The 22,853-nt window shown below is 37.1% G+C and overlaps 1 protein-coding gene across 1 annotated transcript; it reads right to left on the bottom strand.

Moving 5' to 3' along the window:
- Positions 1 to 3,409: 3,409 nt before the first annotated feature.
- On the bottom strand, positions 3,410 to 22,166 carry LOC146489122 (transmembrane protein 62-like). The gene is made up of 14 exons (XM_085105895.1): positions 21,945 to 22,166; positions 21,226 to 21,337; positions 20,150 to 20,287; positions 19,493 to 19,538; positions 17,589 to 17,745; positions 16,313 to 16,431; positions 15,611 to 15,733; positions 14,669 to 14,824; positions 13,381 to 13,543; positions 11,811 to 11,921; positions 10,215 to 10,299; positions 9,708 to 9,815; positions 8,037 to 8,155; positions 3,410 to 7,562 (listed from the first exon to the last, which is right to left on the bottom strand). The coding sequence occupies exons 1-14, from the start codon at positions 22,128 to 22,130 to the stop codon at positions 7,254 to 7,256; spliced, it is 1,932 nt and encodes a 643-aa protein (XP_084962021.1). The 5' UTR covers positions 22,131 to 22,166; the 3' UTR covers positions 3,410 to 7,253.
- Between the last annotated feature and the right edge of the window lie 687 nt (positions 22,167 to 22,853).

Consider the following 22,853-nt stretch of genomic DNA (forward strand, 5'->3'; position numbering starts at 1 on the left):
CTTCATTTTAAAAAGGAATTTTCTATTTTCTGAAACAAACAAACAAAAAAAAAACTACCTGTCAATAATTGGTTGCAATGGTAACCTCAAAGTCTATGAACACAAACCGACCGCAACAATTTTTTTCTAGATAAATTTCTGAAAAAGTCCTAAAGTTTCAGGTCGTTTGCTGAAATATTTAAAAGAATAATTCAGGTTCAATTTTGCCGCGAAATCAAGAAGTAAGGACCAGTAACAGCACGAAGCACTCAATCTTGCCGTATTGTTACATTGCCTGACCATTACTGAACATGACAAAGGATATTCTAAACTAGTTAATACTAGTCATTGCTTGCACCGGCCTTTAATGGTGTATGTAAAACACAGCCAATGGACTCAAAAAAAAAAAAAAAAAAAAAAAATAGCCGGGCCCGGCATCACAAAACTAAAGAATAAAGCTAATATTGCGTGGTCCAACCGATGAAACGGCCTATCCTTTAATTGCACAGATCACAACAAGAAAGGCGGTTAAAACTATCACGCGCTTAAACTTTCCAAACAAAACCCAGCCAAACCCAGCTGAAATGCTCTGTATGGCATTAAAAACACAATCGTTAAACACAGAGAATAATTGCTCAAAGAATAGAATAGGAGAAACAGAACTTATCATGCAGAAACGACCTTTGATCTTTAAAATACGATGGTTAACAACAAGGCTGTATCTAATCCTTCAAACCCGCCACAAATACATGTACAGGAGTAGAGAAAATCATTCAGGCATGAAGCATACTCGGCTAAACTATGTTATAAAAGGCTAATACACGCGCGAGGGAGTTGTGCAGGCTTGTCACTCTTTATCTACAAAGACTGTCTGCATTTATTTAAGATTTTCTGATTTTACTTTCTATCTTTATCTCGCCATGTGATCTCTGTCGGGCGCAATGTACATGTGTTGTCGTTACGTGATTGGTGCACACGAGTCCTGTATACTCAGGCCTCCTCAGGGAGAGACCCGAAGCGTTCGATTTTTATTTTGTTTTTATTTTATTTTATTTTATTTTTTTTTGGGGGGGGGGGGGGGGGGGAGTGGGGAATGAAAAATGAACGCCGAAACATTTAATTTTTCTTTCTTTTTTTAAGAGTATTTCATTAAAAACGAAATGTTCATTTTTCAATTTTCTGACAAATGAAAAATGAACTTCAGAAATCAACTATTTCAATTTTCATCTTCTCCAAAACTGAAAAATTCATCTGCAAAAATGCTTTTGTTGAAGGTCGTTCCCAATTTTTATTAAGAATCCATAAATTGTTTTATTTATTCTATTCTTTTGTCATCTCGCATTCTTTTTATATTTAGAATTTTTATCACCCCCTTTCCATTTCATTTTACTCGTCGAAGACGGCAGTTCAAACAGTCTAAAGCTTAAATTGTTAACTAGAGAACATTTGAAATGTTCCCTATGGCTTATGCTGGTTACGGCCCTTCTATAATTTTACGAAATCGAATTGTCTGTTTTTAATTCAGAAAACAAAAGCTCACCCAAAATTTACCAAACCACCTTTACGGTATTGATTTTTTTTATTTGCTTTTTGTATTATTTTTTTTTTAATACCGCAAGTTACAAAATCTCTTTTTGTACTTTCATTTTTCGTTTTTTTCTGTGCGATTTTTGTAAATTTTGGAAATGATTTTGTCGCGTCTTTTCATGCACTTATTGCTTAAAATTGTATGGTACTGCGTTCCACGATATAATAGGAGATCGCATACTTTTCGTGTTGTTGTTGTTGAGGTAATTTTTTTTTTCCGAAAACAATTCCGCGAGTTTTATGATATCCCGCAGGTATCGAACGCGATGCCACACGATTTCAGGGTTTTGGCGCCATATTGGACTGGGTGGCTGACTGCCACAGACGGCGATCTCATGTGATGATTGGTAACCATAGTAATATGGACGTTACAACTGTCCACTGTTTGCAGGCTCACAGAAATTAGACTCACGTCATGCTCCCATTTTCGAGGTGGCATTGTAATGGGCGCATGCGCGCATCTGAGCAGAGAAAAGATTGCAGGCTTAGAGCTCGTATTCCATGTGCGTGCTCCAGTTCCTTGGTTCCTAGTTTCATACTGATCCAGCATTTGCGTCCTTTGAACTATACGAAACAATCTTGGTTCACCTTCTACCGCTTGACAATTACAAGATTACAGCTCAATAAAAATAGAAAACCGTGGATCCAAAGAAGGAACTTGCAGAGTAATTTCTTCCACTGAATTAGACCTGCTCCTTCCTCCCATCAAAAGGATACTGTTATTATTGTTCGGTTATCGTTCGTTGGAAGAAGTCGTAGCGAGGTGAGAGCACCTGGTCGCGGCCATGAATGATTTCAGTTTTTTAACCAGACAAATCCGACCAAGCTTTTAGTTTCTGACACAAGTAATCTCTTCCTGTTTCTTGTAAGAAACGAAAGTTCACCTTTAGGAATTTCCTTTGCAGCTGTAGCACTTGATTTCCAAGTATTTCAAGAACCTGAAAGAAGTCGTTGTTGTCGCGGCACAAAATGAACAAACCAACGTAATGTAGAAATGGCGTGCTCAGGTAATCAGGAGCATGCATTTTCGCCGCTCTACCAATCAGGAGTGAGCAATTTTGCCCTCAAAATGCCCTCTGTTTCGACCAATCAGCGTTCAGTAATTTTTCCCTCCATGTTAAAAATTACTTTTAAAACACGTGCAGTGAAAAACCGAAGTTGTTCAGTATTCTTATGAATCTTATCCACTGCTACTCTTCTCTTGAACTCATTAACTCGAAATCTCCGCCTTTGGCGCAATATCGTCAAAATCGCCATTTTCGCCACTTTGCTGGTTTCCTTCTGTTGAGCTCATTCACTCGAATTTTGCCCCTTAATGAAATATCGTCAAATTCGTTGCATTCGCCGCTTCGCTGGTACCCTTCTCTTGAGTTCATTCGCTCAAATCTCACCCACTGACGACATATCGTCAAATTTGCCAAATTTCCTTGGTTGTGCTTTTATCCAAAGTGATGGCGGAAATTCGTCAAATTTACCATTTTCATTATCATTCGCTCAAATCTCGGCCTTTGGCACAGTATTGTCAAATTTGCCATTTTTTGCCAAATCTCCTCTTAGTTGTGCTTTTTGTCCAAACTGATGGCGAAATTTCGTCAAATTAAGCACTTTCGTTACTGGGTAAATTTCTAGACGTATATCAAATGCAAGGGGTTCAATCTTTGTAATAATTAGATAGCTGATGATTTAAGGTAAGTTAGTTTGTATAACGCAAACATAATCAAAACTAAATGGTAAAGTTTTATTACCACGCGAACAACAGCCACAAAACTGAAAACAAACTTTTAACGTCCATGACTAGCGTTAATGAAGCATACAAATTTGATATAGTGAGGTAGAAAATTAATTTATATGAAAAAAAGAAGCTAAATTTTATTTGACTATATAACAAGACTTAGTGATTAATCCATACCCAATTATTAGTTAACAATTAATTAATAATAAATTAATTTATATAAATACACGAGGCTAAATTTTATGACTATATAACAATAGACTAAGCAATTAACCCATACCCAATTATCAATTAACTAACAATAAATTAATTCATATAAATACACGAGGCTAAATTTTATTTGACTATATAACAATAGACTAACCGAATAACCCACACCCCTTTATTGTAGATACTAACAATAATTACTATCCAAGTGAAAACAACGTTACGAATTGTTTAAAAATACGAGTATGTTGCTACCCCACCGATAGAGCCATCCATATTTTTTTTTCAAATAGTTACCTCTGTAAATTTTATTATAACGTAATGGAAAAACTACGACGTGTTGAAATAAGTTAAATTGTACAAATAAAACTTTACTACTCCAATTCATGGTTGCCATTACTCAGGATAAACATTTTCCGACACTTCACTGACCACAAACAAATTTTTACTGACCATATAAGGCAAACCATTTCGCAATGGAGCCAGCGACGAAGCAGCAGAAATCAAGTCATTCGTAAATAGCGTTTGAAACGACATTACCTCTGCCAACAAGAAAACTCTTCTCAAATCTTGTAGCAAGACAAAGGTAAAAAAAAAATACCTGAATTATCAAGATCTTCACTGACTTGTTGCAAAATTTTCTAACTTTTCACAGACCTAGAAAAAAATGTTTTTCCCTGACTGTGGCAACCCTACAATTGATTTAACTGCGCCCAGATAAATTCGCCAATAAACCTGTTTACTTACCAAGTAAACAGATTTCATGATCAAGTACTGTCACGTCTTCTATCAGCAAAAATCATAACACGTCACCCTTAACCTCTTGGAGGATCAACGACAATCGATGAGCACGAAATTACATGAAACTATTGCCTGCTGCTTTCCGCTTGATTTCATTCACATTACAAACTGCAAAATCCTGGTAGAATCGCTTAAACAACTGACGATTAGGGTTTTGGCAGTCGGAAATATATGAAATTAATATATTTAATACATTTGACTTGGGTTTTATTTAAGGGGTTAACGAAAACAACACCAAAAGAAAGAGGGGTAAAAACTGATATCAACGAAAATTTAAAATGCGACTGAGAACAATCAGCTATTGGTCGTAATTACTGTATTCCTTCCTTACCTCAATGCAAATCAACATATAAGATATTACCAAATTATTCGATTATCATTTTGGAGCTATTCTCGAAGACTATTACAAGAAGAAAACACATGCTTGCCTTACAGCTTTCAATTCGGTAATGTTTGTTTTCAATTACCTCTTAAACAAAACTGAGGCCCCAGCTGTCCAAAGCCCGATTAAGCTAATCATGGGTTAATGTGAAGTTTGATTCGAGTTTAATTACTGATCAATAAACATTTTTTTTCCAAAAGACTTTTGCCCTTCAGTTTTGACTTAAACTTTTCTCTACCTTTAGTTTAAAATCAGCATTGAAAAACATTTTTAACGAGAGAGATGAAAACATCGGTTATTTAGGGGATTAGCATTAGTGGGCTTTCGAACAACCGGGGCCCTGGTCTGCTGAAATCTGAGTTTGCAAGAACGTAAATCAGCTTAATAGATCGAATAAGGAAACAAGGTTTGACCTTTATTAGTCTGCAGAAAGCGAGCACTTTTTCCGGCTTTTGTTTCACCCGCCGTGAAAAGAAAACGCGGCTGTTCTTACAGGTTGGATAATTACAATGTGTGATCTCTTTTGTTTAACTTGATTTCCTCTTACTCTTATCTAAGATTAAAAATAACGCAGCATTTTTTACCATGAAGGTTTCGACTTGACTGCTTTTAAGGTGAAACAGTAAGGTCACTCATCCCGCGCTCTTAATCAAGCTTTGAGTCACTCGGCCCAAGGACCCGAACGCATTTATTAGTGCGAAAAATTTAACTGATTTCCTTGATTTCTGTTATCCTTGATGAAGGATGTTTTTGACAAAAATGATTAAAAAATGTAACGAATAAGTAGGTTCGGGCCACCTTAATTTAAATCGTGGGATGCTCGCGCATAGTGCGCGAGTAACAAGTTGGTTGTTACTTGGTGAATTCATAAAACATAAGGTTACATTATGAAATTGGTCATGACTGGCTCTTCTAATCCCAATCACCCAGCAGAACAACTTAGCTGCATTCAACCTGTCCTTTTTGGAAAACAAAATGCCTTTCTTTTAAGCTGTCAGTAATTTTACTACTTTAGTTCGGGATCTTATTCAAAAACGACGGCGAACGTGGTGAGATAAAAGGAAAGGTCTAAAAAGCAATTGCAAAGTCGAAAAGACTGTCCTTACGAATTTACCTCCAACACAGTTCGGCTACAGTATTCAAATTAAAAGTGTTGGAGAAACCGGGAAGAAGTTTTCATGAACGCGACTTAGTTCAATTTCTAAGTAACATAAATCACTTTATTTAAGTGTCAATGTATTTAGGACAGAGCACTAATTAGGGACACTTTCCAGATCGAATTGGAATTTACAACTGTTAGTTTTTAAGGAGAGGGGAAAACTGGAGTACCCGGAGAGAAACCTCTCGGAGCAAAGACGAGGACCAACAACAAACTCAACCCAAATATCACACGGAGTCCGGGAATCGAACCCGGGCCACAGTGGTGGGAGTGCTCTCACCACTGCGCATCCCTGCTCCCCATTCCCCTTGGAATTATCGTCGTGGTTACGTATTAGGTTCCTACATACCTAGGTACCTACTTTTGAAGAGAGCGTACATGTCAAGCCCAAGGCTAACGTTCTAACATTTTTCTCCAACACTTGCTGGTTCAATTTGTTTGACCACCATTTGCTCTTGGACAAACGTTCAGCCGCGCCCTAAGCAGCACTACAGAGTTCAAATCAAATGTAGTGAAAAATACAATAATAAGGTTAAAAAATTCTCGCTTTGTATATTTGTTTTACTCAAAGCAAAGCACCACTTTTTGTTTCTGTAACAACATGCACTGGGAATGACAAAAGCATGTCAGTTGTAAATCAAAAAGCTCCTAAGTTGCAACCTTGCCGTAAACCTTGTATACAAGTGTAAATCTCTTTCTTTATCTCTCCTTCCTATTCTATTTTCTTCTTCTTTTTTTATTACAATGACTATATAAAATAAAGAATTTGTAATTTAATTTAAATAGACTGACAGGCCCGCAAAGACGAGCACTAGCTTTCCGCTGGCCAGTTTAATTGTAAAACGGTATATATTAAGAAAGTAAAGATTGTCGTTGTAGAATGTCCAGCCTTCTCACAAGTACCTGCCTCAAAGTAGTTTTGGACATCTTTCAACATCTAACAATTATTTTCGTTACAATAATCCACACAAAGTGACTGACAAACAAGACAGAAGGGTTTGTTTACCACTTCACTCGTCGGCAGATGGTGCTAAATACATGGGAACTATGCCCCACTTCATAAAGGAAATTCTTTTTGAAGTCAGTGAACGTCACGTGTGACCAGATTTCCGAGAATGAACGAACATTCGAATTCCTTTTTGTACTGTCCGATTCAAAATTCTCGGGAAACAATTGCTATTCTTGAAATACTTTATGCTGTAATGTAAAGAAAAAAGACCATAGCTTTAAATCGTCAATAAACGAGGGAAATTTCTACGGGAACTCTGAAATCTCGTTGGCGATATTCAAAACTGACATGTAAATTTCAAAGCACTGTTCAAATTTCAAAAATACTGGTCACGCGGGATCTGGATTGACTTTAAATTCTACTTACGTATTGGCCCAACAGTCACCTGGTATTTTAGTTATCTTTGGCTGGGTCTGTGAACCCTCCAGAACAAATACAACATTAACACAACGGACCACGTTTTTGCGGGACTCAGGAGAAATGCCATTTTTCCGTAAGTATACAGCAAATTGTAAGAGGACGATGCCTGCCAAAGTAAGACGGCAACAAAAACGAAATGTCCCAGGCTCGTCTTCAGGAAGCTTAGCAAGCTACCGAGCAGGGCTTGGCGAGGACTCTTCGAGGACGATTTCTTGATTGCAGGTCGATTGTTATTCTCCACAAAATATGCGAGGTACAGTGTCATGGGTAAATTCAACAGGACAAGCTGTAGAGGAGAGCGAATATCAAGTGTAATTATTGGGTTAATAGGTACATGTATTTTATCACACAGGCAATCTGCATATCAGCTCACTGGCAAATCAATTGCTAAACTAAGCTGTTAAAAATGTACCTAATCCTTGCGTGAGCGACATCAAAATGAAAGAGCCCACGTAACCTGCACCATTAACACAATACTAGAAAATAATGAAGTTTTCTTTTTTTTTCCCCAGTAGAGCGCCAGAAACAATTTAGCCTAAAGTCGTAAAAATGCACTGGGGAATGCTACGAAGGCCTGTGAACAATGTAAATGATCCGATATCTATTCTAGCCGATTCTAGCCAGGTGAAAGAACTAGTCTTAAATCGTACACTTGTTATTCTGATTCTCTTTACTAAGCAGCCAATTATTATTCAAGTGAGATTTACAACTGCCGTAGACCAAAGAAAAGTACTTCAAACGATCACCTGAAGGCTCTTACCTGCATGAGCCCATAATAATAGGATAGGGAGCCTGGGATCCAGTGCTGTTTCAGATACATTCCATGAACGAACAGGGCACCAAGATGGCCTCCAGTCATTTCACCAATAAACCAAGGACCTGCAAAGAATAACACAGACAGTAACAAACCTGAATGTGCTAATGTACGAATCGTTGCACCTCTTTCCGGAGGTCCTTGTTTTGTCTTTTTATTCATTTATTTATTTATTTATTTATTTATTTAGTCTACTCTCCAGGTGAAATCCAACAGTGCCGTTGCCATTCATTCAGATATTCATTCATTCACTGTGATGAAAGAGAGATTTAGCATCGCGTTTACGTGAAACGGCAAACGTCACCTTGCCGTTTCACTTTTCACGTAAAATAGCGTGAACCTTTTGACTTTAGCTGGAATTTTGCGAGACGCTGTTTTGCGACTCACTGTGGTGATTTCATGAAGGAGTGAGTTATGAAGGATTTTTGAACATGAAACTTAATTTGCCGGAAAATTGACTTGACGGACTTGACTTGCCGGAAAATTATTGAGGTACTTGTTTTTAACAATTAACTACTTATATGTAGAAAAAAGAAGAAGAAGAAATACTTAGTTCTCACGTAGACGGCAAACGCGAAATAGCCTTTTTTCACGTAGAAACGGCAACCGGCAAACGCGAAAGATAGCGGGAAAATCGTGGTCACGCGGTCATTTTTGCCTTTCGCGTTTCACGTATACGCGATGCTAAATCTCTCTGATATTTATTTTAAAAAAGAGATTTCACTTGGCCGTGCGCGTGTACTCTGATAGCGCAAGGATGACGTAGCAACGTGGTTAAAAAAAAAATGTTAGCGTGACTGATGTTCTAACTACGCTTTGAAGTCATCTATGCGCTATCAGGGAACACAAATTCCGGCATAAAAGGGGCTTGGCCTGTTCACTCTCACCTTCAGTTATCAATCAACCATCTAAAGCTTAAACAAAGCAACATGCGTCTTTTTCTGCGAGCCTTACTGGTAAAATTGGTTTCGCTTTCGTAATAAACCCTGTTAACAGTATCAGAAACCGATGTCTTATATTGCTGTGGTGATCTTATGGAATCTGAGGCATATTTTTCAGAGGACCCTCGAGTCAACAACTTGCCACCACTGAACGGCGTCTAAACTTGCATTTCACGCTCACAGAGGTGTGGGAGGAAGAAGGGGCTTGCCCTTTGTTTTGCGGAACTTCTTGTTTAACGTTTCCAAAATCGTTGAAATGGTAAATGCGTTATTTGTTCCGTCATTTATTTATTTTTTTGTTCTTTTTTGCTCCGTCATTTATAATCTACCGTATAACAAGTGAGCGCGAATATTCGCTAACGCATGGCTATGAAGGAATTGCCTAACAATCTGTAACCTTTATTTGGCAACTGTATGCTGGCTTCTGCGAGAGCGGACAAGGAGAACTCTGCGAACTCAAACGCGCGTTTTACCCTGCCCTTCTATATGGTATGCAAGGCTGTAGAAGGTAACACTGGAACCCGTGTGTGAAAATGTAAAGTGTGGCTACATAAATAAGGGATACTGAAAACTACTTTTCTTATGGTGCCATTTGCGTTTTGTAACGTATTTGAAAAAAAAAAAAGTTAATTGGGGTTTACGGCAATTACTAAAAGATGACTTAATTTTTTCGTACCTATAGCAGTATAAACACCAAATAAGAACATTGGGTAGAAAAGACCATCAGTATGAGCAAGAAGCACCAGACGATTCCACCATCTGCCAAAAACACCACAGAGAAAGCCTGACGAGAAAACAAAAACAAAGCAATTATTTACATTTACATGTATGTCATCATAAACTACAAGTGAGCCAACACTAACAGTCAACAGAATGACTTTCTGTCTAAAACAGATCCACGGTTTTTGTTCCAACCTCCGATATATTCGCTCAAATTATCTCACTGACTTTCGCAACAGTGGCTACCGCTGCGGTACAACGGACAGCAGATCAGTTTTGTCCGAGGGTGGCCGCTGTAAATTTAATTAAATTTTAAGACACTAGCCGACGTGATTACCTCTTAAATTTTCATTCAGTGACGACAGCTTTTGTTTCTAAGGGGCGTTTTGGAGGATTAATCGACAAACGCGAGGTTTGTCTATTTCCTACGAGTTTGAGATACAAAGTACCCGCTCGCTCGTACCTTTGCATGTGGACGGATCACAGCGCCTCACGAACCCCAGTCCAAGCACGATGATGACAAAGAAAACACTGAAAAGTACACGGCCCTGCAACAAATAAGCAAAAAGTTTAGACCACGTTCCTCACTGCGAATGGCAACCGCCACTCTTTACTTTTATTGTAATACGAAATCATCCGCAAACCCAAAAGTGGGCCTCCAAATCTGCCTGCAAGTGGTCTATTTTAAGTAGATAAATAGTTTTCAAGTTTGGGGCGCAAGCCTTCTTATTACCATCAGCACCAGACAATGTTTAGACATGATTGTTGGCAAAATTGAAAATGACTTAGAACGTGGTTTTGTTAAACACCGTCTCAACGTTCTTTTAATAACTGACCCAAAATGTCCTGAAGTTGGAGCTGGGGGAAAGGTTAATGCAGTGACCACAATGAAGTCTCTTCAGTACGATTTCGTATCTTTTTTCTTTAAATTCTCATGGTAGAATGCATTTAGTTGTACATGTAGTTTAACTCACTGAAAGTCACTCTACAGGGTCATTCCACAACCAGATTGAACACTTTGTTAACGCCTTTTGTTGGCTACTTTTGTTCCCAAACTAACGACAGATGTACTGTAATTTCTACATTTCATATATTATATGGTCAGCTTATCTAATTACAACTGTTACTTCCTTAAACTGAAGACCCCCAAATATTCAGAACAATGGGAGCAGACTGCAGCTGCACAGCACTGAACTCGGGACTCATTGTGGTATTAAGCCCTTGCATGTGAACAGTTGTACATCACCCGACTGAACGTTTAGATGAAATTTATGAACACAAATTGTTCCCTTTGCACATTTAAAAATGAGTTTTTCTATCCATCTAGACTGCCCTGGACACGTACACGAACGGAATGATACAAAACGCGACGAAAACAGACTTTTTTTTTACAAAACGTTGCCCAAAGTGGACATTCTTGAAAAAGAAGATTTATTAATAATAATCTGCTTGGAGGTTGGTCGGTGGATCTTGAAGAGACAATGAAAGAGCTTGTCGGACAGCGATCCAGATCGGTGCTGAGGCGGATGCAGAAAGTGATTCTGTCAGACAGTTTGAACATTGCCCGTACTTTTAAAATACTGATCTGATTTTAGGACTTTTATAAGGACTTTTAAAGTGAAAATCGTTGCAGCGCTGGTTTCATTAACTAGTCGTTTTTTACGGAAATTTGACTTAGAAGTACTTTTCACTTTTATTTATTTATTTATTTATTTATTTATTTATTTATTTATTCAATATAATGAAAAAGGTTTAATTATTTGTATACCAAGTTGCATCGTTTCAGACAGGCATCATAGGTAACGTTTGCACCCTATGTACGTTTTTTTAGGGACATAGCATCCAAACTGATGATGATGATGACGATGATGATAATGATGATGATGATGATGACGACGACGATGACGACGACGACGACGACGACGATGATGATGATAATAACAATAACAATAATAATAATAATAATAATAATAATAATAATAATAATAATAATAATAATAATAATAATAATAAATAAAAAAACCAAACAAACAACAAACGATAACGGAGCTCGACTCACCAAAGTGACAAAGTTCGTCAGCAAGAGGAATGTGGGAAGAAGATCCAGAGTTGGTCGAGAACCATCCAATGAGAACAACTGAGTCCGCACTGACGTACGGCCAGCAGAGTCCTGTGTAGTGCAAAATATATTTCATATTATTTTACAGATGACCAACAGCGACCAACAGCCTTGGTTTTTACCAAGTACACAAATGGCAATATATTTTCCGATCAACTGCATTCAGAACTCAAAGGGCCGATTATTATTAGACAGCGTTAATAAAAGTCGCCGTCTAACCCATGTCTAAACCATGAATACCGAAGCGTTGTTTCTCAATAACTGTGTTTATAACATAGAGGGCAAAATTACTGATTGGCTGAGCGCGCCATTTCTACATTTAGTTGGTTTCTTCATTTTTGTGCCACACATTACCGCAACAACAAGACTTCTTTCAGGTTTTGTAGAGTTTGACTTTTTAGGCCGGATTATGTTTGTGCCACAAACACCTGGAAATCAAGTGCTACAGCTACAAAACAAATTCGTAAAGATGAACTTTCAATTGTTACAAGAAACAGCAAGAGATTATTTGTGTCAAAAGCTAAAAACTCGATCGAATTTACAGGATTTGTTTGGTTGAAAAGCTAAAATCATTCATGGCCGCGACCAAGTGCTTTCACCTCGCTACGGCTTCTTCCAACGAACGATAACGGAACCTAATAACAGTGCCCTTTTGATGGGAGGAAGAAGCAGGTCTAATTCAGTGGAAGAAATTACTCTGCAAGTTCTTTTTTTTTTTGGACCCACGGTTTGCTATTTTTATCGACCTGTGATCGGGTGATTTTCAAGCGGTAGGAAGCTTCGCAGTGCAGGTGAATTTCATGGTTTATGAAATTTCCCGTTTATTTGGACGGAAATCTGTGCTGCTCAGCGCACAACGACAAGCTCTCATCACAAGGACTTTATTGAAAGTTCCATACAGATTCATTATCTAGACTAACTTTCACTGTCAGCCACAAAACGTTAAAACACTTTACAAAAGCATACTTAAAGTACATATACACAGTGTACCACAAAAAAGTACTGATCAATAGGCTACTCAGTGCGTTATTTAAAGTGGTCATATTTTTAATTATAATACCATGGGTGACAAATTACTTCTTAATTTTGTCGCGGAATTTCAGCGTTTATTTATAATTTCACATGTGAAATTACAAAATTCAAAAACTCAAGACAAGGACTCACGATTGTGAACGAAATTTGTCACCTATGATATTAAAAGGTAATCAAATGGTATACTCGTGAAATTAGGAAATAATTTCACTTGCGGTTTTGGCAAAAGAATAATAATAATAATTTCCCTCGCATAAAAGCTCGAAAAAAATATCAGAATTTTAAATTATTTCTTAATTTCACTCGCACCATTTAAAGATTACCCATACGAATTTCCCCCAGACTCGCACGTTACACTATAACCCTAATATGGAGGAATTTGATTGAAAGACACATTAACATGAGAAATGCATATGTACGGTATCAACCCTGGGCTTTGACTTGGTGTGTAGAAAAGGTTTTAGGATGAATTCCATACCTGAACTTTGATGGTGATAGAATGAATTCCTTCAGAGAAATCATCTGGATTCCACTGACAAACAAACAAAGCTCCTTCTACATGAGTAGCAGGGAAGCTAAGGGGATAACCATCAATCTCAACAACAGCAGATTTGATCGGAGCAGGAGAGAAAGCAAGGAACCTGCAATCGTCACAAAAGGAGAGTATACAACGTTTGTATGAATAGAACTTGGGAAACGAATGCTATCTGTCTTTAAATAACTTTTGGAAAACTGTACGCTTTGCAAAAAGGTTTAGACTTTCCCACTTTGTTTTAAAAGGTACAGTACCTGTTTTAAGGTGTTAACTTCAAGTTTTAAGCTCTTGAAGTTGTTTAATTCTCAAGCCCAAACAATGACATTTTGAAACGTAGAATTCCCTTCACAATACCCCTCTCCCCAAATAATATATGACTAGAAACCCAAAAGGAATGAACCGTGTAACTGCCAATTATCCTTTATTTTGCCAAAAGCGTGCGAATATTCAATCTCATACGTAACATACTCAGAAAATAATAACAAACTCATAAACCAATCAAAAAGCTTTATTGTTGTGACACAATATCCGCGCCGGAGCGAAACGGCGAAAGTTTGCGATTTGTTTAAAACGGTGGTCTTTTTTTTTCTAAAAATGGTAAATATAAAAGAAATATGTGATGTTATATTTTAAGCCTGAAGAATACCTGACTGAAGAAAAAAAAAAAACATATCTATCATTATTTTATTCACCAAGCTTAAAACATACAGTGATGTAATATGACTTTTCTTTCACATATTCCAGTTATCAACATTCTAGCCTATATCCCAAGTGGGATATAGGGCGAAAAAAAAAAAAAAAAAAAAAAAAAAAATCGGCAAGCCAGATGAGCGGAGCGCGGTATGGGGGCAATACCCCTCTCTGAGCTCCTATTTTTGTCTTTGCCCGATACCCACTTGGGAACCTGTTCACAGGCCGTCGACATTCAAACCCTAGCAGTATGCAGGATGTTTGTCATGTGAACCCCATGTACCGGCCTAGTTCCCATGTGAGTCCTGTAACTTAGTAGTAGCCGGAGCATCCAAACTAATAATCAGAAGGTCATAGGTTCGACTCCTGTTGGGAGAACTTGGATTTTCTTTTTCTAAGTAAGCCTGTGTCCTGAAAAAGCACATAAATTGTGATAAAACATGTACATGTACATGTACTTAGCAGTAAATATTCGTCTACTGTGAGCGCCCGTTACGCGTTTCAACACCCTTTCTGGTATAGGACTCAATTCTCTCATTACCTGATATGACTTGATTTTCTCATTCGTCCAAGTGGCTCGTGCGGGGGCATGATGTAATGAGCATCTTTTGGGTTGGTGATAAGCACGACGGGCCAGCTGTTCAGACGTACATCCACAAAGGAAAGCATGTCATGATCAATAGCCACAACCCGGTAGCTGAAAGAAAAACCACACAAAACAACTGGTTTACATCTCTGTACACTTTATACAGTAACATGAAGTCTGTGCATGGAGGTCGACCACTACACATAGCCAGTGAATAAGCTCTCTATTAGGTCAGCCACGAGAGGATTGGGGCAGCCCGGGCAGGACAAAAACATAAACAATTGAACTCCTCCCATGCCCGCCCCCACCTCAATCCTCTCGCAGCTTGCTTCGCTGGCAGCTCACGCAAATAATCCTCTCACGGTTGACTCTAAGAAAGAGCTTTCTTGCAGGCTACAATAAACAGGTCTACATACACTGGAGAGTTTGTAAAATTTGGTTACATTAGAATTTCAATTTTCCTCGATGAGTCGGTTTGACTGTGTGATCTAAGCAATTGAGTTACAGTGTACATGCACATGTTTGGTTAGTAAATCTAGAAAGCAGTCAGTCAGGGCCACATTTAATACAAAATTAGACAATTTATAATCCTTTAATAGATCACACTTTCATCCAGATTGGTCAAGATAAACTTGAAAAATGTCAGGTCTTCGATTTTCAAGTTAATGCCTAAATGCAATCTCTGTTAATCTTGTCTACTTTTGCCCCTCCACGCTACTTTTAGCTTCCTTGTTTTTCTGTGGCTTAAGAGGTAATTTTCAGGTTTCATTCAATTCCATGACCAGTTTCAATGCGTAAAATTGAGTCAACTTAAGCCCCTTTAATACAAGGAAAAACCTGAGAGACTACTGAGGGAATCAAGACTACATGTAAGGGGATAGTTGAAAAGAAACATACTTCCTTGTGTCGAGCCAGTCACCAAGTTCCAGCTCCAGGTGACCATCAACATGAACAGCATGCATTTTTGGAACAACTTCTGCCAGTGTGTGAAGATGACCACACAAATAAACTGCCCCTGACCTGAAATTAATAATGAATTAATAATGAGGCTTGGATGGCAGAGTGATTCCCACATGCTGAGTTACTATGGATACCTTAAATTGTTTCAAACTGCCTCCTTACATTTATTCATCACTTACACTGTACTAGCTCAGCAAACTACAAGATTGACCTCAAATATCTTCAGTGGTTAAACCCCCACTCAAACGATTAAACCAAACTGCTGACTTCACATGAATTTTTTAAACGTGTTTTACTGGAATGGCTCACAGGAGCCTTTGATGTATGCTGTCCAGTTATCTGTTGTGGGACTGTCAGGCAGCAAAACTGATTATTGACAGTTGGTTGACAGGTTGACAGGAAGTACATGTAAGCTGGTCTTCAATTTTATCAATAAATTTACCAACACCTGAGCTGTCAAGAAGTTGATTCTCCGACTGAGTAATAGACTGACAATTAATTTTACAGTCTGTAGGATTTGTATGTATTATTATTCACTTAGCAATTATTATTTTGCAAGATTGTTGTCACTTAAATACATGGCAGTGAATGGTAACTGAAAGGGTGACTGAGAATACGATATGCTAACTTGAAACTTACCTTAAAATTTTCCTTACAGAAGGGGTTGTTGTGACAGAGAAAGGATGGTGCCCAAACCAAATTGTCATATTAAATAATCTGCTGGCATCAGCTAGCCTCTCCATTTCATTAACACGCTCCTAAAAAATAATTAATTAAAAGTTTACATCCAACACATGTTTTCTGCTGTCATTTACAGTGTGGAATGTTTTTGCTTCATTATTTTGTTTGTTTGTTTGTTTTTGTTGCTCCTTAAGGACGGTGCCTACTTTTGTCACTGCGCATACGTTCTGCGCATCTCTATGTACTTGGGTTTCCTATGGGGGGTGCCTACTAATACAGGGATATTTTTGTGCAGTTTAAAACTTTGCAGAGAAAGCAGAACTTAGCAAGTGCTCTTGGTACCCAAAAAGAAAATTGGGGGTAACCATGCATTTTTTTTTTTGAGATATTAAAGTTTCAATTTGGAAAAAAAAAATGCCATACATTGCTTTGTATTTTAGAATAATTATTGCTTGATTATCTCTAAAAATGTGTGGTTACCCCCAATTTTCTTTTTGGATTTCAATAGCCCTTGCTAAGATCTGCTTTTTCCCACATAGTCATAAACCACACAAAAATACTTCTTTATTAGTATCACCATCCTTAATTTCACACTGTACCATAATTTAAAGGTCTATACATGTCAGTATGTCCAGTTAGGTCTATAAAGACTTAGTTTAAAATTAATGGCTACTGCTGAAAAGAGGGAAATATGTTAAGGGCAGCTACTGTACATGTACAATGTTTAACTGTCTCGTGCTACAAAAGCAATATGGACTACCTACACTGTACAGTAGACCTAATGTGTCACAGTACCTTACCCAACCAAAGTGGCATAAAAGCACAAATTAATTTAAGCCTCTATTAACCGGTGCGTGTACATGTTTTGACATCTGAGTAAAAATGATACAGGAGTGACTCCTGTATCTTTTATCTGGGATCCCCTGCCCACCTCCTCCAAGGAAGAGAAAAAAAGGAAATGAACAAACTTGTAAACAAAAAACAAAAATAAGGAAACCTTCATGTTGTTTGTCAGGAATAGAACAATGGATATGCACCAAGGGAAAGGAGCACCACACGGCTTTAAATTATTATACATATAGATGTGTTCATCTTGTGATGATAGAGCTTATATATAATTTTCTGACATAAGGTCGGTCTCTAACCTGGGAATTAGCTGTGTCTAGAGAGACTGGTCACTCTACAGATGTACATGTATGTACTAGAGTGTAATAATAATGAGCCATCCCCATACCTGGTCCACATGGCCAAAGAAATTAAATGGCCTCCTTGGTCCTGGGTCAGGATTCAAATCAATTCCATTGAATGCATAGGAGCCATATTTAGTCCTGTAAACATACTGGTACGGCTTGGAACCAGTGTTACCGCTTGGACCACTGGATGAGTAATCTCTGCAGTAGAATAAAAAATAGAAATAAACTTTTATTACATTACTTTTGTAAAACTACTGTAGTAATAATCTAAGATTAGGGAGTGTGTTTGATGATCTCGATCCCAGGCTCTCTCTCTCCTTTGCCAAGTTGGTGATGATGTCATCCACCTATGCGAAATCTGCTGGGAAAGCCAGATATGCATCCCAGGATCGATCCATTGTCCCAGACAATTTCGACTCCAAATGCAATTACACTGTAGGAGTGCCTCCTTTCTAGTAACGTCGAATGCAATAAGAACACAACAAAAATACTGTACTTCTGCAAAACTGCAAATAAAATGATGCTGAAAATTCAGCATAAGTTTACCTGTACAAGCTCTTTATAGGGCAGGGCTGACTGTACTTTGGTTTTTAGTTTTACAGCAGTCAATTGAAAACTCGCTCTTAAGCTATTTTTGCTGTTTAAAATTAACTTTGTCTCGTGCTTCTGTCTTCTTTAATTTGTAGATATAGGTTTTCATTTTAAGTTTTTCTCATTTCATAAATTTTTGCATATGGTACGTATTGCCATCCTGTATTTTACAGTTTTATTATTTAAAAACTTAAATCTACCTTCATACACTTTTTCACTAAAAATTGAAGATGATCATTGAATTATGATAATGAGATGCAACATGTTTGAAAATCAATCATAAAAAAATAAGAGAAATTAGATTAGTATTACTACATAGCATACTACATGTATCTAATTTCTCTTATTTTTTGTAAATAAAAAAAACAAAATAATATAATTCAGTATATTAACTAATTTAATTAATTATTGAGTAAGTAAAGTAACCTCAAGTAAGTAGGTTAAGTTACAGTTAAGTTACATATTAAGTTTACTATTTATAAAAACTTATACATAAAAATTATTGTATTACACATCTTTACAGTTTATTTAAAATATCACATAAATGTAAATTTGAGACCTTTCAGTGTATTTTAAGCCTGATGAACAATTAATAACAACTACATGTACATGTACATATTAAATTGTCGAACACGTTTGCCAGCATTGAGTTTCCATAACTACATGATAAATAAAGATTCTGTAGTGCATTTTAAATTGCATATATGGAGGGGGATTTCAAGGGGGACAAGGGAACCAGAATAAAACATAATCAGGGTGGGAATCAATAGTCAGAATAAAATAATACAATGTATTAGTAGACACTGTCAGTATATAATTTCACAACATTATTTTTGCAACCTAAAAGAAGTCATTAAGGCGAAGTTTGGGCCACCAAGTTTCATGTACATGTACAGGTGAGAAACTCCCTTTTAGTCTTCCTTGTTGTGTGTGGGAGATAAGACCTTGGGATGAGAACCAGTAGACAGTACAGTTAGGGTGGAAGTTCAGACCCCAACTCCCACCCCCTCTCCGTGAGTACACTACATTGTAACATCCAAGAGTCATTCCACATGGGTGTAAAATTTACCTGACAAGCACAATAATAATAATAATAATAATAATACATGTATGTGATGTGCTGTGTGTCTGTTTGTTTGTTGTTTGTGGCCTTCTTAAATGACAACTATCACTGTGTTCTTATCACTAGTGTTCTTATGAACTATACGTAAATTAATTTATACTCAGTTGCAAGATTGTGTACAATGTAATGTCTATGTTCTAATCATATCCTCTCATATACATCACTTGTACACTGTATTAGTCAACATTAAGTAGAATTATAAAAATTATACTATTTCTGATTAATACTTACTTGAAGAAATTTTCGTTACTTGTAATGGAGGGAACACTAAATGTATCTGGTATGTGAACAAAAGAACAATTTTCAACATTAATTTTACACTGCACAATATATGTACTGTGATGTCTTCATGTTCATGTTTACACAAGTCATCCCCACAATGCTATGTATAAACTATATGAGTTACAAATTTGGACATAATTATAAACTGACTAGTGAATTGCTATTAGACTTCTGTTGATAAAACTTTAATTAAATAAGATCTATATAATCATATTATTAATAATTGTAATTATAGCTATTTCAATTAAACACTGTTGGAAAGCCTTACAAGACAACACCACAAGGTGATATGAGTAATTTTTTCATACATGTACATTTACCAAACTAATGTTAAGATCTTCAGCTGTATGGCTCTGACACCCATATTTAGTAAAATAACAGAGGCAAATTTATATTTATGATATTTTCATCCAACCTACAGTACATGTACTGAAAACTGTGAATTTACAACCAAAATAACAGAAGCAGATACTTATACCACCTTTCTGTTTTGCTGCATAGCTTCAAGGCTACATGTAAATATTTACATGATTTACATGTCCAGTTCTAACTGTGTAGAAAATAAATAACATTTAATTAATTCCATCTTCAACTGAATTTTCTTACCGTGGTTCCCACGGAGGTCTAACCACTTAGTTTTGTCCTCGACTTTTGTCTCTTTTAGGACATTGTAATATGCTTCCCACTCTTCTTTGTATTGCTTAGACCCAAGTTTATAAACATCCTTTGCATCTGTCAAGTCACCTGTAGACATGTACATAAAGGAAATTAAACAACAACAACTTAAATCAAAACTACAATGAACAACAGTTTTTAGAATCAAGACTGGGAACGAAAAACAAAACAAAACAACAACAACAAAAAAAAACTAGTAGGAGGAACATTTTGCACCCAATATAAAGTTTATGTGTATGTAGTTATTTCAACTGCCTCATTCTGATCAACCCACAGGTCATTGGCTACTAACCTGCGTAGCTGGCGATTTTGTTGGGGTTGGGTGGCCTGTGGTTGAGCTGCAAAAACGAGTGGCAAAGATGTGAGAAGACAAAAACGAGCGACAAGACAGTGAGAATCTTTTCGCAGTTTTGCTGCTGCTTTTCATCATATCTTCTCACAGCTTTGGGCACCGCTTGTTTTTGTGGCTCCGCTGTGGGCTGGCCACTATTAAGTCCAAAACCGTCAGCTATGCATGAGGCTACAAGGTTACTGGAAAAAGTTCCCTATCCTGGCACAAAGAAGTTGACTGTTATTGCCAATGAGGACAGGACATGCCATAAAAAGAAGAAACCTGTGGGACTTTACTTTTTAAACTCATGTTTTTCCTTGAGGCTCCATCTTTTACAGAATCATACATGTTTTATTTAAAGGCAAGCTTACAGTTCTTTTATTAAAAGAGCTACACTGATTATACTGTATTAATTACAGTGGAACCTTGCCTTAAGACCACCTCGTTATTACGACCATTTTTTTGTGCCCCAAACGAATTAAAATTCCAGTCATTTCCTTAGTTTTGCAACCTCGTTAATCTGACCACCCCGTTATTACAACCATATTTTCATGGCCCGAAGGTGGTCGTATTAACGGGGTTCCACTGTACGTGTGAGCCAAACTACTGTAAACATTCAGGACATGTATGGAAGCAAGACTAATAATTTGAACTACAAATTATTGTTAAAAATTACCTGTAGCCAGGACAGCAATAGGCCTGATAACATCAATATTCTCATCACAGAACTGCTTCAGGTCATAAGCTCTTTGACGCTCACGGTATTTGCTGATGTGAATATCAGATATCTAGTGGACAAAATAAAACTTACATGTATGAATGAACGCTTGATTTAATAACTTGTAATTTATACTCAAATGCTGTCACGTGAGACAACTACTATGCCACCTGCAATGTTGGGAAAATGTAAATTGACCAACAAAATGAAAAGTCAATTATTTAATACGCTTTTAATCATCTTCTTGGGTGGTTTTCCAATGTAAACTTGAAGTAGGGATGGAATTTCATCAGCCATCTTGACTCTCACATAATTATAACTTGCTTAATAAAAGCGCTTTTCACCTATTAGTAAACTCTATAAGCTTAAAGAGCTCTCAAACATCAAGTAGAGTATCGATAAGTGGTGTATATATTTAGTGTGGAGACAGGGACTGCAGTGTACGTTTGACTGTGTACATTAGCTCGGCATTTGATACTAGACGGTTTCAACACATGTATTGACTGAAAAACCAACGACCTTACAATCTGTACCGAAAAATGAGTCTGCAGTTACTTTTTAACAAAAGCAGCAAGACCAGTCTTACCACAGAAAAAAAATTTTCAGCGAAAAGACCAGTCCGGAAATTGGACTTCTTCGTCATAACAATCACATGATGCAAGCCAACGACAGCCTACCTGAACGAACCAAAATATATTTTCCATCTTGCCGTTCGGAAATGGAGCAGTATTTGTCCTTCTGTGAGGCTTGAGTGGCTTTCCATGTCCTGTGTAATAGTCTAACAATACAGCAATGAGCCAAGAGGACGATAAAATGACTAATAGAAGGATCAATGAAAGAAGACCTTTCAAACCGATCGCCATTTTTCATACAAACACAACCTCGCTTCGATGTAACCATTATTTCCGGTTGTTTCAGTGTAAAAAGATAAAGTAAAATAAATTAATAAATAATAATAATAATAATAATAATAATAATAATAATAATAATAAAAATAATAATAATAATAATAATAATAATAATAATAATAATAATAATAATAATAAAAGAAACGTAACGGTTAAATTTATCTCTTTACCGAAAATAAATTCCAACATTGACATTTTTTTTAAACGAGCTGTAAAAGAAAAAGCAGTGAGGGTCAGTGGGGAGCAATTTTAGCCAAATTTTGAAAACGCCAGAGTGTCGTTTTGCCGTTTCACGTTCACGGGTGTGATTAAATTCATTTTTGAAAACTGAAAGGTACCAAATCACTTGACTGGCAAATAATTCCCGACAAAAAAATTCATGACTTTTTTTCCTGCTTGAGTCGGCCTAAAAAGCTACGACGATCATCATTTTATAGGGTCCCCCACAGGGGGTCAAATTTCTACTTCGACAGTTTCCTCCCGCTCTCTGCCCCACTGCCAAAAAAAATAAGAATGTTTGTAATTTTCCGTCTACGAATGAGCACCGTTATCAAGACAAAACTTGCCGAACGCAGTAAATGCCAGTCGCGAACAAATATCATGTCAAAAAATATATCTGCATTGAACATATCATGATCCCAGCGCTGAACCGTCTGTTCCCAAGCGAGTCCCAAGCCG

Source organism: Pavona decussata, unplaced genomic scaffold (assembly GCF_977016875.1).
Source record: "Pavona decussata unplaced genomic scaffold, jaPavDecu1.1 SCAFFOLD_6, whole genome shotgun sequence".
Taxonomy (NCBI): domain Eukaryota; kingdom Metazoa; phylum Cnidaria; class Anthozoa; order Scleractinia; family Agariciidae; genus Pavona; species Pavona decussata.

Bases quoted from the DNA above. Each gene is read 5' to 3' on its own strand.
- LOC146489122 (XM_085105895.1), bottom strand. From the start codon at position 22,130: ATGGCGATCGGTTTGAAAGGTCTTCTTTCATTGATCCTTCTATTAGTC. The intron at 20,288-21,225 runs GTAATTTTTAAC...ACATGTCTACAG, and splicing joins TATTGCTGTCCTGGCTACAG to GTGACTTGACAGATGCAAAG. The intron at 17,746-19,492 runs GTAAGTATTAAT...ATTCTACTGCAG, and splicing joins AGTAACGAAAATTTCTTCAA to AGATTACTCATCCAGTGGTC.